Source organism: Rhinoraja longicauda, chromosome 33 (assembly GCF_053455715.1).
Source record: "Rhinoraja longicauda isolate Sanriku21f chromosome 33, sRhiLon1.1, whole genome shotgun sequence".
Taxonomy (NCBI): Eukaryota; Metazoa; Chordata; class Chondrichthyes; order Rajiformes; family Arhynchobatidae; genus Rhinoraja; species Rhinoraja longicauda.
The window spans coordinates 16634094-16650624 of record NC_135985.1 but is presented as its reverse complement, the minus strand read 5'-3'; the positions used below and the strand labels follow the sequence as shown (position 1 = coordinate 16650624).

Sequence of the window (16531 nt, the reverse complement as noted above, 5' to 3'; positions counted from 1 at the left end):
TGACTTTGGGACAAGTACACGGATAGGAAGGATTTGGAGCAATATGGGCCAAGCACAGTTGACTGGGACAAGCTCAGGTTGGTACCTTGGTCAATATGAATGAGCTGGGGCAAAGGCTGTGTCTCTCTGCTATATAACACCATGACTATTCAACAGTCCAAAAGCACTGATAAATCTTGTCCAAACCTGGATCACTAGAGAAAGGAACACCATCTCAAAGGCTCCCAGAACTACTAAAAAGCAGCCAACTGGAAGGTAGTCAATGGGTGATTGGAGGCCCATTTGATCCAGTAAACGTCTAACCTGTAAGATACCACTGTAAGTACCAGTCAGGTTAGACACTGTGTCCTGATGGGTTGTACCGGGAAAGGGATAGAATCAGTGGTGCAGTGTAACAAAGGTTCAAAGAAAAGACTCAATTATCATGGAGAGTGATCTGCAACTAGATATATAATATTCATTCACATATTTGTTCCAATCACATTACAAACAGGTAACCATTTAATGCGTTTGAGGAATAACGTGATGAATCCTGTCAAAATTAAACAGATATCTAGGTATCCAATATTATTCAGTAACAAAAATACCATGACCAGTCCAGCTGAGAAATACATCAGTACCTCGGTTCTATAAAGAATCTATTAGAATGGACAGTTCTATCTCCATTAAAGAGGTAACAGAGTACAGCAGAAACCTAATGCAAATCTACAAACTACATCAGCTTGCTGCAAAAAGGTAACACTTTGATTAACAGTTAAATTATAAATCAGACTTGGCCAGCCAAGTAACTTTATAAAGGAAACATTATGCTGCTGTTGGCTTCAATCTGGAATTACAGATAGGCACTGAAACTAGATCACATGGACTTTGCTGTAGAGGTTTATATAACACATTCACTTTAAAATAATATTGACATCACCCCTTTACTTTTAACTGGGCTAGCCCTCTATGAATATACAGGTAATTGTACAGGCATAGGAATATACAGGCAGAGTACAGCATCTTGCATGAATATACTAAAGGGTGCATCAGGGATTTAAAAAGAAAGATTTTTGCCATCCAAATGGTTTGTAGCCATCTCATCCTTCTCTGCTTTCACACTAAAGACTGGGCCCCTACAAGTCAGTGGCGAAAGAGTATTATAATTCTTCAGTAATTAAATTAACTTTTGGGTACAAAATGTGAAGAGGCTCCATTTCACTTAATTTCAATGACAGCAATGGCCTTAACGTAATGGTCACAGCTTGGACATGCATACACTAGGCCTGAATGCAACAATAGTTGTGTCTATCTATGGTCCCTCCTTTCTTGCCTCTTTGCCAGGGGGCACACACCAGAGTTGCCATGCTACTCAATCTCTAATCACACAGGCTGGGGAGCGGAAGAGAACTGTATCACAAGGTAGACAGGGATCAGAGGTTGATAAAAAATTACCTAAAAAACTACAAATACTGCAGTTAGTAACCCTTTCATTCTGGTGAAATGTTAACTATTCAGTGCGCCATCACTCTGCAGAAGGTCTGGCCATACCTGGACACCTCCTTCTAGCCTCTGACACACTTGAGTTCTGATCTATCCCTCCCTCAAGGAAACAAATGAATTCTTTGAAAAGCAAACGAAAAATTTCCTGACAGCTAATTTATTTTTAAAAAACATGTGGGAAGTGTGTGTCGAAATGCCAAAGTTGGTAGTCACGGGAATGCCATCACAGCCGATGGTTCATAAAAAGCAAAATGCATCTTTTTATGATGTGTTCGCGGCTCATGTTGGACATCAAAGGAGACTAAATATATGCTTTAAGTTTGTTTCGTCTGGAAACCTTCCTGTGGATTCAAAACTCATCGAATCCCAGGAGTCCCATGAGAAGGACTGCATCTAAAAGAAATCTGTCCATCGGATGTTGAGTTTTATAGCAACGTTTCACACTTCCAGTTCTGTAAATGTCACAGTGCGGCACAATCAAAGTCCAATAAGATATTGTGGAGCCCTGGAGCCAAAACGCAAGTTAAGCATATCTTTGTGGCAACAAATTTCCCACAAGGTAAGATTGAAACAAAAAGTAATCAAATGGCAATGGCAACAAATGAAAATGTATCAGATTGCAGCATTTACTTTGTCTTGTTCCAATAAGCTGAACTGCTTTGTACTTTAATACATAAATCTGAAATAACTAACATGAGAGGGTGCAAACTGGAAATGGCTTTACTTTCTATTCCAAGAGAATGGATTTTTTTTTTAAAGGTGAAGAGCGTAGGCCACCAGGTAAATGCTACAGCAGCTTCAAGTAGTCTTGTTACACCCCTTAACATTGCAACGGTAAATACTTAGGCGCCAGGATCCTGCTAGCAGACAAACTCCTGCCGCATCCGAATGATCTGCAACAAAGCAGCTTGTACATCTTCATCCATGTGACCCTGACAAGAAAAGCAGAGAGAAGTGATTGAACCAGGCTTTTCTACACATTATTTTATTAAGGTTAGAAATGAAGGAAACGAATAGTTGAATTTGTAAGAGAAGGGGTGCACATTCAGGGAGCGAATCAGCGCAAGTAGTGGCCATTCGGCCCATCACAACTACACCATCTCGTTCAAAGTTACTTGATCAATCCCACACTCCTGCTCTTTCACCATAACCTATTCTCCCCTTCGAGTTTTTCCAATTCACCTTTCAAATTTCCTGTTGAATCTGCTTCAGCCTGCCAAGTAGAAAAAACCCATTTCTCCAATTTACAATTTCTTAGATCTGCATCCTCTGTTGACTGACCTTCTTGACACTCCATCCCCATTGTATCAAGACAACCCCTCTACCCTTCAATTAAAAAAACACCCCTAATCAAATATTCACTTTGCCACCGTCTCTGCTTTGGAGACTGTCCTAACTCTTCCGACAAAACAGATCCCTCAAGGGGCATTCCACTCAGATTCACCTGCACCTTCTCCAAGTATCTAAGACGACTGCCAAAACATGGAGCATGGAATTGTTGCAAAACTCCAGCTATGGGCTTACAATGTAAAGGTTTAACATCATAAAACAGTCATGAAAATTGGAAAATAACTATCGACCCCTTACACAGAACATCATGATGATCCGCTCAGTACAGTGAAGTGAAACCACCGTACTAATTGCTGGATTAACTTAACGGGTCAGGCAGCACCTCTGGAGAGCATCTCTGGGGGGTAACGTTTCAGATCGGGGCCATTCTAGCAAAGACTCCTGTAAAACCTTATCTGGCTCAAAGAAATTATAGAGAGAGAGAAACCAGCCATCCTTCCCCAGTCTGAACTGCTGTTGAATCTTCCCTGTCTCCTCAACTCAGGGAGAGTCAGTTAGAGATGGACACCAAATGCTGGCACTGCCAGCGACCTCTGCATCCCATGAATAATCTTTTTTTAATTAAATGCACGCGGTGTGAGCATCTGATGAATTTTTATTTCGGTTAAATATTAAAAGGATGAGTAATACATGAAACATATTTATTGAATAGATTACTGTTCATAATAACATTCATTAACCTTGCTGAAAACTTCACTAAAGTTTATGAAAGGTTTCATAAAATTGGAAGCACTCCAGATAACTGAAAGTCAGGAAAAAAGAACCATCTCCATGAGAAACAGAAAATAACTAACAAGCGGTCAATTGGAAGGTGGACAATTGGAGACCTATCCGATCCAGTTAACTCCCAACCTGCAGAAGTTACCACAATAAGTACCAGTCAGTAGGTTATAGCCCTAGAGCTCCTAACTCCCATCTTGTCAATGGTTCTCATGCAGATGGTTTAGTTTAGTTTAGAGATACAGCACAGAAATAGGCCATCAGCCCACGAACCAGTAATCCCCGCACACTAGCACTATTCTACACACTAGGAACGATTTTCAATTTTTACCAAAGCCAATTAACCTACAATCCTGTATGGCTTTGAAATAAGGGAGGAAAACGGAGCCCCTGGAGAAAATCCACGCGGACATGGGAAGAGCGTACAAACTCCATACAGATTCTATCAACATTGTCCCACCCACCTGTGCAGCATTGAGAAGGTGGGTCCGATAAATTGCAATGACCTCACGGTGTTGCCTGTCAGCATCCTGTGGGAATATCAGAAAAGGCGGGGGGATCAAAACAGCGGAAAATTAAAATTCAATACGATTTAAAAATAAACAGAGAATGTGACAGATGCTCAACAGGTCAGGCAGCACCTGTGAAGAGAGAAACAATTAACAATACAAGTGAATGTCCCTTCATCACAATCAGGAAAGTGAGAAAAGCATATTCCATTGGGAACAGAGAATGTGTGTGACAGGGTGGAGATCCAGGTTGTCCACGTGACTGCAGTCCCCACTCTAACATGGGTATCCTTTGTTCTCACCATTCCTACAGCTCCCTCCAACTTAAAATGAAATTGTTTTTTGGTAAAAGGACACAATGCTGCAGCAACTCAGCAGGTCACGCAGCATCCCTGGAGAACATGGATAGGTGCCGTTTCGGGTTAGGACCCTTTTTCAGTACGATTGTTTAGAACTTACTATGTTTAAAAAAAGAAACTCTGGATGAGCAGATGAACAGCCTTAAGCTGCAGAACTATTAACCAAGAACTCAGAAGTGGCATCTCAAGACGGGTCCCGACCCGCCTGAAGAAGGGTCCCGACGCAAATATCATCTATCCATGTTCTCCAGAGATGCTGCTTGACTCGCTGAGTTACCCCAGCGCTTTGGTTTACTCAGCAATGAGATTTGTCTAATGTCCATTTTTGACCATCTTGGATTTGGGCTGAATGGCTGTTATAATTCGATCACTGGCCAAACTGGGGGATTTCTGGGGTGATTGCAGACTCAGTTTAAATGCGATGGGAGAAGTAAGCCAAACACCAAAGGTCAGTACTCTGCATACCATGTGTCAGCAGTACTAATGCTGTCACGGAGGGAGGAGTGGGACTGCTGCCAGCAAAACACAAGCACTTCATATATTGTTGCAAGGCATGAGATTGTTACAACTGTAGTCCTCGTGTTTATTTTTCCAAATGGTTCCATGTTTCCATTGATTCAGGCAACACAATAGAGGCTCTGGACATCATGTAGCATCCTATAATTCTAACAGCCCCAAACTCTGAGTTACTCCAATCACTATGTTGCACTAAACCTCCTTGTTGTAGAACAAGAACTATTACCCAAAACGGAGAAATTCTGCAGGAAGGAACAATGACAGTTATGAAGGCTTGGAGTTGTCAGATCAGACAACAATCCTGCATGTCCCGCAAGTCCCTTTTATGTTGCAGATGGTTCCTTGTAAAGCTAAAATACACATTGAACTGCCTTCACTGCTTGAATGGAACTTCACTGGAGCTGTTCCAATACAATTCAAGTTTATTATTATGTGGCACGAACAAAATGAAAATCTTCCAGCTTGCAGCAGCATCAAAGGCACGTTGACTCAGACAACACGAAAAATAAAAGAAGGCAGTGAAAAAACAAAGATTGCAAAAACAAGACACGAGTGCAAAAAAAGAAAACAAGTCCTTGGTGGGGCAAGATGTGATCCGTAGTGTTCTGTTGCCGGGTTAGGATTAGGGTTGAGCAGGTCTGTTCAGGAAACTGATGGGTTGTAGGAAGGTAGCTGCCCTTGAACGTGGCGGTGTGGGACGCCAGGTTTCTGTACCTCCTGCCCGATAGAGACGAGGGCATGGCCCAGTGGTGGGATCATTAATGATACTTGCAGCATTCTTGAGGTAGCGTCTCGTGTAGATGTTCGTGATTGTGGGAAGAGTTGTGCCAAGATGAGTCCACCACTCTGCAGCTTCTTGCATTCCTGTGCACTGGAATTGCTGAACCAGGCTATGATGCAACCAGACAGCATACTTTCTACAGTGCATCTATGGAAGTTTGCTAGACTATTTGGAGACATGCAGAATAGATAGTCTGAACCTTTTTCCCAGGATGAAATACAAGAGGGCATAGCTTTAAGGTGAGAAGGATGAAGTGCGAGGCAAGTTTTTTGTTTTACACAGAGCGTGAAGCGAGCCTGGAATGTGCTGCCAGGGGTATTGGTGAGGCAGGGGTATTGGTGATAGTGGCATTTGAGACTTCTGAATAGTACATGGATATTCAAGGAATGGAGGGATATAGATTATGTGCAGCAGATAATTGTTGGGTTTGGCATCATGTTGGGCACAGATGGTGTGGACCGAAAGGCCTCTACTGTTTTATGTTCTGATGTTCTAATATTCAGCATGAAAATGTAGCATTTCTTTGGCATTTGGCAAGAACAGTAACGTGCAAAATAAAGATTCATTGCTCTCGACTCTGCTCTACACATGCACACATAATGTTTAACTTAATATTTGAACTGTAACACTATAAATCAGGCAAATTAATATTTCGTATTTTTACTGTATTCTTGCATCTTAAATAACCAGAACAAAACAGAGACAGCTCATTGCCATTCATTGAAGCTTCGGTTAGCATATAAAGTAAGCAATTTAGCTCAACCTTTTAGATTAAGTTATTCTTAATCAAAGGCAAAAGGTCTCACAAACTAGTGAACAAGTTGTTCATAGCTATGAATTTCCACTTGTTTGGTATCTTTAGCACAGCTAATAGCTTGGTCAAAGATGGGAGGTTTGAGGAGAAAATGCCAGAGCTCAGGATCCAGGCAACAGAAGGAGGACTGGCAACGATGGAACAATTAAACCAGGGATAATGGAAAGGCTCAGATTGGGGGAACAGCAACCCTGTGGAAGGGTTGGAGAGCTAGAAGAGACTGCAGACATAGGGAAGACCAAGAACATGAAAGGATTTCAAAATGTAGATAAATCAAGGCATTGTATTGATGGAAGCAATATAATCTGGCTGTTTATAGTCTTAGGGATAATGAGTGAATGGGAGCTGTTGCGAGTAAGACACAGCCTAGCTGAGCTTTGGACAAAGTGTACAACGGCGGTGGTCAAAGAATCACTGTGCAAAGTACTTGCTTTACAAATCCCTGTGAGACTACTGCAGTTTTCTGTACCGAACCAACTTGAGGTCAACGGGTCGCAGATAACCTGAAAACCAACGGGTACCAGATAACCTGATAACCAACGGGTCAAAGATAACCTGATAACCAATGGGTACCAGATGACCATCTAACTATTTATCTATTTATTCATTTCCCTATGTTCTCAAAAATCTCTGTAAAGCGTCTTTGAGTATATGAAAAGCGCTATATAAATAAAATGCATTATTATTATTATTATTATTAACCCACTTGCAAATCCACTATAGGTTTATTTTCTGCCCGCCATCAGCCAGTTCTGGCCATCAGCCAGAAGGTCCCTGCCTTGGGAGGCAATCCAACAGTTATCTGATCTGTTAACCTTTTTGAATAGAGATAACTCCACCATCAATTCACTACAATGCCCTTTCTGTTCACTTCTATTAAAGTGTTTTGGTTGTCCCAAGGATTTTCACTCCGTACCCATGCAGTTAACACATCAAGCACTTTTTTTTTTACAACTGATTATGTGCAAGATCTTTATACTTAAATTACCTCAATATTAAGGCTTCACGTCCACAAAACACCAAACTCTTGGCATTATTTACCACTGGTTAAAACTAAGCCAGACAGGAGAACTGAGTAGATTAACTTTATGGAATGTATTTTATGGATGCGAGCATTATCTACGATCAAAATTCCCTGCCCATTTTTAATTCCCCCCAGAAAGGAGGTGAGGCACCTCTGTCAACAGTTGCAGTCTATGTTTTGTTGCAGCGAAAGGTCACATTCATCCTGAAAAATATTCATTCATCAGCAAGCTAGGAAGTGTTACAAGTAGGATGGAATTAATATGTACTAAGTTATGATTTAACAGAAACGTACTCGTCTGTATCTCACCACCAGCCTTAAAGGTCACACTTTAAAAGAAAAAACAAATTATTTCCAACATGTTGAAAAAGCACAATTGCTGAGAGCACAGTGACAATGACAAGACTAGGTCCCGTGCAGGTTTAAGATGTGGATATATCATGCGTATTAAATATGGCCAACTTACAGTCAGCTGTTGCTCCAAGTTTTTGATCTGGTTCTGGAGTGCCTCCATTTGCTGGCTCGGTCTCTTGGGGTTATTGGCAGAGTACGAAAGCTGTGACAGACCATTCAGTGCCTGCTTCAGCCTCTCCACGTCAGTTAACAGCTCTGTAATCTATCCAGAGGAGAGATAATTATTTCTCCCTCATCACCCTCATCAATCCCATTCCCTCATTTCCCTAACATTCACTCTACCCAGAAAATACCAGGTTTTCAACAAACTTTGGGCATAGAAGTTTGTCTCAAACCTTTACTGGATAAGCTAATAATTTTACATTCATCTTTGACTGTCTCGGAAATGAAAACAATCAAGTCTCTCCGACAAAGAAATACCCACATGCCCAGATGTCATTGCAAATAACTATTTCTTTCATATTACCTTGTTATCCTTGGCCTCAATTTGCTTGGCAGATTCCCGAATACTTTTCTGCAAATCACAGATTGTTGCCATGGATGCATCATATTTATTTTTCAGCTCTTTAATTTCCTGTTCAAAGCTGAATGTTCTTGATTGAAAGGTCTCCTTTTCATCTTTAGCTGAGAGTTCTTTCTTTTTGGCACGCGACACTTCAGTAGACATTTGCTCGTGCTTCTCCTTCAACCTGGCCAGGTTTTCATTCAATGAGTTTATCTGTGCTTCTAAAGAGCTCTTCACCCTTTTGTGCTCTGACAAGTCCAATACTTGCCTTGCCTCCAGTTCTGTTATTGTTCTCGACATTGCTTCAGTATCCATGTGTAGCTTGGAAATCTCTAAAACCTTTCTTTTCATTTCTTCCTCCCTCTCATTCATCTGGTTCTTCAGCCCTACAATATCTTCTTCCATCTTCTCTTTCAACTCGTTGTGCTGCTGCAGTAGTAGATTATCTTTCCTCTGATTATCTAACTGGAGGAGGAGAGTGGCTACTTTTTCTTCCTCCTTCTCCAAAGAGCCCTTCACTTGTTCTTTTTCCTCCTGCAGCTCTGTAACTCTGCTGCACAGCGATGTTTTCATGCTTTCAAACTCCTCAACAGGAATGCATTCTAACCTTATTTTCTCTTCCAACACTTGGGCAGCCAACTGCAGCCTGGCATTCTCTGCCTGTGACCTTTCATTCTGTAATTCAGAATCCACAATCCTCTTCTTCACTTCTTCCACTTGCTCATCCTTTTCTTCCATACCACTGACAAACTTGCTTTCCATTTCTTCATACACGGCTTTGGAAATATAATGGCATTCCAGATTTCCCTCCAATTGTGTAACCTTTTTCATCAGCTCTTCGGTTTCTCCCTTGTATCGATCGGCTTTCCCTTGAAGCACAGAACATTGCTGAGTTTTCTCTGACAATTGATTCTTCAGGTCATTCACCATGGCATTAAATGTATTCTGGTTCTCCTTGTAATTTTCAATGGAGATAAACCGTGACTTGATGGATTCTTGCAGTGTTTGAAATTTATTCACCTGACTTTCTTTTTCCTTGTTCAGTGCCACAACCTGCACCTGAATCTCCTTGTAATTCAATTGAGTGTGTTCAACCTGTTTTTGAAGTCCCTCCTCTTTTTTGTTCCAAGCAGCCTTCATTTCTTCATGCTGTTGAAGACTTACATAGTCCTTCTGCACTTCATTGCACAGTTCAGCCAGCTGGTCTTTCAGTTCCTTATTCTCCTGCTCACATTTTGCCAATTTGTCTTGTACTACATTGCATTTCTGCATCACAGTCGACAGCTCGATCGTAGCATTCTCCGAAGTCGTGCTCAGGTGGGTTCTTAGTTCTTCGTGCTTTTCCAGGGGCACATATTGATTCTTCAATGAGTCTTTCACGGCAACGATTTCTTTGAGTACATTCTGAGTCTCTTGTTGTGCCTGGCTATACTTCTTGTTGAGTTCCTCCAGTTCCTTCTTCGAGTTGCCCAAGATGGAATTCAGTGCTATTATCTCCTCTTTGTGTTTCTCTGGAGGAACATATAGAGACTTCACATGATTCAGGTTTTCGCTTAGAGTTTTCTTCTCAAGTCTTAACCCTTCTGCTTCTCTCAAAGCGTCCTTGTGCCTTTGTGAAACCTCGGAAATTTGCTTGTTCAGATCTTGAACTGCCTGGTTCAATGAAGATTTCATTTCGTCATGCATCTTCAAAGGTACGTAATGCGTTTTAAGTTTGTGTTTGAAGTCTTCCAGCTCAGCTTTGATAGTAACGTTCTCCAGTTTAATAGCTTCATTTTCCTTCTGCAACTTCTGATGCTTCTGTGTAACATCAGTAAGGATACCATTCTGGTTCTCCAACTTTCCCGTCAGCAACTGATACTGCTCAATCTTGACACAAGCCACTACCTGGGCTCGCTCTCGCTCCAAGTCCTTCTGCAATTGAACAACTTCCACCTTCGCACTCTCGTAGTTAATCCTTGCCGACGCCACCTGCTTCTCCTTCTCTTCCAACGCACTGAGGAACGAGTTCCTCATGTTCTCGAACTCCTCTGCCTGCACGCACTGCGACAGTTTTGCCTTCACGCTCTTCAGTTCACCTTCAACTGCACCAACCCTTTTCTCTGACTCTTGCTTCCTTTGCTCCGCCACGCTCATAGCCTTCTGCAGCTCTTTCACCTCCTTGATGTGCTGCTCCACATCCACAGCCACAACCGATTCCTCGATTGATAAAGCGCCCAGTTTAATTTGGTGCTCCAGCCTCTCCACATTGCCCACAGCTTCCTCGTATTTCAATTTCACTTCCCTCAGCTGGTTTTTAAGTTCTTCCGCCATCCTGTTGCTTCCCGCCAAGCCCTGCTTTGAAAGGTGGTCCTTCAGGGCATTAACATGCGCTTGCAGGATCTTCACTTTACCTTCCGATTCAAACATTCGCTTCTGCACATCATTCAAGGCATCCTCCAGCTGTCTAATCTGCTCATCCGATTCCTGCTTCACACGGTTGCACTCCTCTCTCAGGACATCACACTGCTTATTCCTGCTCACTAGCTCCTGCTGGAGACTGCCCTTCTCCTTCTTTGCCATCTCAAACTTCATCCTCATCATCTCCAGATCCTTCAAGTTTTCATATGTACCAGGCGTGCCATGATCAACCAGCAACATATCACTTGACCCAACAGACGATTTGGAAGAATGCTGAAATAAAAATATTTAGAAAGCCATTACTACAGCATAACAAAAGTTGAATTAAATATCCAAAACGCTTGGTAATTTTGTGAAATTATTTGACAAATGGTGCTGTGATCCTAAATGCTATTTCATCAATTTGAGGCAAACTATCGTGGTCTACCTCAACCAACTAGACCCGATCTCCCAATTTACCTCATTGCAGACCTTGCACTTTTTTTTGCTGCACTTTCTCTGTAACCGCAACACCATCATGCTGTAACACTACATTCTGTACTCAATATTTTTTCTCTTTGCTTTGTAACTTGTTCCTTCTTGATTGTACTCGTGTATTACATGATTTGACAATAGTACACAAAGAAGGTTTTTCACTGTGTCTCAGTACACATGACTACAATAAATACTAATCCCTAAATAACTACTAACCCTATTTTTGGTAATAACCAACTTATTATCAAAATGTCCACCTGTTTCTGATAATGTTGTTGGCCTAATCTTTCTGGATAAAATGAAGCTGCTTGCTTTTGGAGAGCACCTACATAAGAAATTGTATTAAAACCCTCGAGATCTCCAAAATGGGATGCTTCTTAGTTTAAAGATACAGCATGGGAACAGGCCATTCGGCCCACCGACCATTGATCACCCATTCTCACTAGTTCAATGTTATCCCACTTACTCATCCACTCACGACACATGTGGGGCAATTTACAGAGGCCAATTAATCTGTAAACCCACACGTCTTTGGGATGTGCGGGAAACCAAAGCACCCGGAGGAAACTCGCGTGGTCACAGGGAGAACATGCTGAACTCCACACACACAGCCACCCGAGGTCAGGATCGAACTGGGGTCTCTGGTGCTGTGAAGCAGCGACTCTACCAGCTGTGGCACTGTACCAACCTTTGGCTTCTGTGCCTTTGATTTCTCTAGTTCTACAAACCTCCTCCTTCTATTCAACTTATCAAAATCAGGCAATATGATGAAGGAACTCAGCAGGTCATGCATCAACCGTGGAAGGAAATGGATAGGTGACATTTCAGGTCGGGACCCTTCTTCCAATATCATCTGTCAATTTTCCAGAGGCGGTGATAGGGATACAAGAAGATAGATGGGATAAACATAACCGGATGTTTTTGAGGTCAGCATGACCAATGCACCAAAGGGTATTTTTACCTGTTTTACAACACTCCACTGCAAGAAAAACGGATCTAGCTATCCAATTATTTTTATACACCAAGTCAAGCAGGATTTAAAAAAGCCACTTACTTGTGATTCCATGCCCGAAAGGTTCAGCTCCTCTTTCACTTGTTTCAGAAAAAAATGAAACGGAAAACAAATATTTATTCCAAAGTGTGCTTACACATTTTTAATTATATTTGCCAATTTTACAATCACAGTAAATTCCATAATTGGATTTGCAATATGATTTTCTTCGCACCTCAAAGGAATGAAAAAATAAATGATGTGAAACAGTAAATACGCTATAATTGAGAACTTGGCTTGGAACTGGGCTCTTGATCTCTGGAATAGGGACAAGACTGAAGATGGAACATGACTCTCTGCCATTGAGAGATCTTGCGTAAATCATGCTTGGGGAAATTTTAATCCATTTCTGGGTGTTATCAGAATTCTGCTCTAAACAACTGGTGTTTTTTCGAGCACGGTGTGCGGCACGGTGGCGCAGCGGTAGAGTTGCTGCCTTACAGCAAATGTAGCGCCGGAGACTCAGGTTCGATCCTGACTACGGGCGCCGTCTGTACGGAGTTTCTCCCCGTGACCTGCGTGGGTTTTCTCCGAGATCTTCGGTTTCCTCCCACACTCCAAAGACGTACAGGTATGTAGGTTAATTGGCTGGGCAAATGTAAAAATGATCCCTAGTGGGTGTAGGCTAGTGTTAGTGTGCGGGGATCGCTGGGCGGCGCAGACTCGGTGGGCCGAAGGGCCTGTTTCTGCGCTTTATCTCTAAATCAAATCTAAATCAAGCACCATTAACAACAGCCAAATATAACTGGTTTCTTTTGAGATACAAGGTGATATCAGCAATACCCTCTCTCCTCAGTGGGGTTTGTCAATGAGAGCAGGCTTAATAAGTTTTCAGAAAGGGAATCTGATCAATCCATGAAGGAAACAAAAAACAAGGAGTTTGCAATAAGCCTGGGAAGTAGGACAAGCCAGATTATGCTTCAAGAAAACCAGGCTGGGTTCAATGGCCACATTCTACACATTGTATCCCATTCAGCACAAAGCACAAATTTCACATGGAGGAACTACACAGGCCTTCTGACTGAAAGCCTACAGGTAGTGCATCGGAGATGAGAATTTAGGTGCACTGTTAGGATAGAGCAAAATTGACTTCACATCTGGGAACACTCAACATTCCTTAAAATGGGAAAGCATCTTCCAACACAAAGCATCTGATTCCTTAATGTATGCCAAGGGACAAATAATTTACATATAAACCCTGCTAATTAACACACCACATGCCTGTGAAAAGATTTTCACTTTAGAAACCTTGAAAAATCTGAATGTCCTTTCTGATTGAGGATAGATTTGAGTGCCAGCAGCTGCCTTGAGAGAAATGCTTTCATTATGTTAGATTGCTTCCTATTTCACAGTTCAGCTGCAATGGGAGAGCACAAGCTCACCGTGAGAACAATTGAAGTGTATTACATCTACCCAAGACACCAGCCAGTTAACAAAGTAATCAGGAATCTCAGTCCACTTAAAAAAGATAACCTAATCAAAGCCAGGATTGTTTCCTTGATGCAATAAGGTTAAACTACACAAGCTTTGCAGTCATAAATACAACAATATCTTGAAATACCACAATTACTAATGAATTAACCATTCACAGCCAAGGAACTAATAAAATATCACTTAAAATACTGCATTCATTGGATATTCACAACTTTGCATCCCAAGGTATTTATTCACAAAATGCTGGAGTAAATCAACAGGTCAGGCAGCATCTCAGGAGAGAAGGAATGGGCGACGTTTCAGGTCAAGACCCTTCTTCAAACTGATGTCAGGGGGACGGGACAAAGGAAGGATACAGGTGGAGACAGGAAGATAGAGGGAGATCTGGGAAGGGGGAGGAGCAGTCGATGTTCATAGCACTGGGCTGTAAGCTGCCCAGGCGAAATATGAGGTGCTGTTCCTCCAATTTCCGGTGGGCTCACCAAATTTGATCCGGTGGTGATCAAGGTAAGATCACCATTTGAATTTTTGTAAATTTACAATTGATAAATGCAATACGAATCAAATCAAATTACACATAAATCAAACTTTTATTCGTGCAAATTTGTCTACGTCACTGTAATGAGAGCGTCACCATACAGCAGTGCGTTTCTTTGCTGACCACTCCAAAAATGTAAATTCATAGGTACAAAATATCAGGCAGAATTAATAGTACTCAAAAAATATTTGTACTTACAATTTGCAGCCTGGATCCCAGCTGTCATCTGCGCATGTAAATGCTCAGCCTGCAATCATAACATAAACACACCAAGGTTCACTGAGAGTAAATGAGAGGCTCCACCAATGATCCATCAGTAACTGATCTGATACAGCAAATTCAGCATACTTAAAATGTGCATGGTTTGGCTATTACAGCGTTTTATCCAATGAATAAAAAGAGGTAGTCACAAGAGGTGGTATTCAGACAGATCAAATGCTTGGTCAAAGCAATGTTTGAAGTAACATCTTGAAAGAGAAGGGGGGATTTACAAAGGGAATCCCAAACTAATAAAGTCTTGATAGCTGAAGGCATCATTGCTAATTACAGAGGGATTAAACTTGTGATTGCACAGAGATCAGGACTGGAGAAGCAAAGACCTGTGAAGCGAGATCTCCAGGAACCAGTGTGTATGAAAAAACTACTGATGCTGGTTTAAACCAAAGATAGAAAAAGTGCTGGAGTAACTCAGCGAGAGAAGGAAAGGGTGACCTGAAGAAGAGACTCGACCTGAAACGTCACCCATCCCTTTTCTCCAGAGAGACTGCCTGTCCCGCTGAGTTACTCTAGCATTTTGTGTCTATCTCCAGGATCCAGACTGCCCTGGAGCAAATCCTAAAGGATAAATGAGGTACAGCTCCATCCGGTTTCATGTCTGCTTACATGCAAGTCTTTTTTTTCTTAGAATCAATGTTAAACCACATAATCGGAAAAATAATGGTATTCTTTGACAGGACCACAATGACAGAGAAAGAGAACTCAAATAATGGGAAAATAGTTTTGTCCTCTGCTTCAAAACAATCTCAAAATTAATTAAAAATCAATTCAAGCCAGCAAAACATACCACACAACCTTTGCAGGAGTTAAGAGTGAGTAAGAAAGAGCTTTGGCACAGCATGCAGTGGGCTTGGAATGTATTATGGACTGCACTCACAGTAACTCAAGTCAACATCATCAACCAAAGGAGTGATTGAAGACCTGATACAGAACATGACTATTTCAAATACGTAACTTGGAGGCATCAACAGAACCAAGCAAATTCATTTTGACTTGTTCCCTGTCCAATCGCACTGCAGAAGAATTTAGGCATCTGGAATATGGCTCACACGGACAACAACAAAAACCAGAAACAGCCACAACTGCATGATATCCTTCATCAGAAAGGGTGAAAGCTACGGTAATCAGATTGACTGCCCCTTTGCTTACTTCCTGCATTTTGAAGGGAGAAATAAAAATTATTTCACTGGAATTTGAGACAAGGGGTGGGGGTCATTGCCTAGAAAATTCTGAGATGAAGTTCAGAAGCATTTTTACACACGGGGTAACAAAAGCTTGTAATTTCTGCCAATGCCAACTGATATTGGTTCAATAGTTGATTTAACTTCTAAGAGTTAGGAATTTTTGTTAATGAACTGCGTTAAGATTGTTGGAGAAAGAGTGTATGCATGCTTGTCCTGAAGACAGTTAGAGTTGACCATGTGGACTTCTCTCGGGGAACCAGTTCATTACCAATTTTTAATGAGAGGATTAGTGATGCCTCATGTAATGTCTCGTTAAATATCTTACCAATTTTAAACTGTGAAGCTTCCATGGCTTCCCAATCCGCTTAACCTTCAAAATCTGCTTAATCTCCTACAGTCCTACACTGCTCCAAGCTATCTGCAGTCTGCTAATTCCAGCCAATTTCATCTTTGCATTTAATATTATCACCTGCCAATGTTTCATTGTGTGGCACCAAATTCTTCCAGATGTACTACTTTGCCCAAAACCTAATTATTCCTAAACCGAGCAGAATGCTATCACACTACGTGAAAAAGTAAGGGTCACACACCTTGCTGTGGATTTATGATCGCCTATATTACAGATAATCCAAACATTGAAGATTTTCTTCCCCAGAGAAGTTTACAAATGAGCTTTTAATTGAATTCCATTTGAAAGTTA

At 41.5% G+C, this 16531-nt stretch overlaps 1 protein-coding gene across 1 annotated transcript in view; it reads right to left on the bottom strand.

The window, feature by feature from the left end:
* Positions 1-440: 440 nt before the first annotated feature.
* Positions 441-16531, bottom strand: part of LOC144608977 (uveal autoantigen with coiled-coil domains and ankyrin repeats protein-like) — a 127323-nt gene continuing 111232 nt past the window's right edge. Inside the window, exons 14-19 of the mRNA XM_078427259.1 lie at positions 14570-14618; positions 12403-12440; positions 8436-11147; positions 8022-8171; positions 4017-4082; positions 441-2414 (exon numbers count right to left, since the gene is read on the bottom strand). Of these exons, the coding sequence (XP_078283385.1) occupies positions 2343-2414; positions 4017-4082; positions 8022-8171; positions 8436-11147; positions 12403-12440; positions 14570-14618 (3087 nt within the window). The 3' untranslated portion in view covers positions 441-2342. The remainder of the gene's footprint in view (positions 2415-4016; positions 4083-8021; positions 8172-8435; positions 11148-12402; positions 12441-14569; positions 14619-16531) is intronic.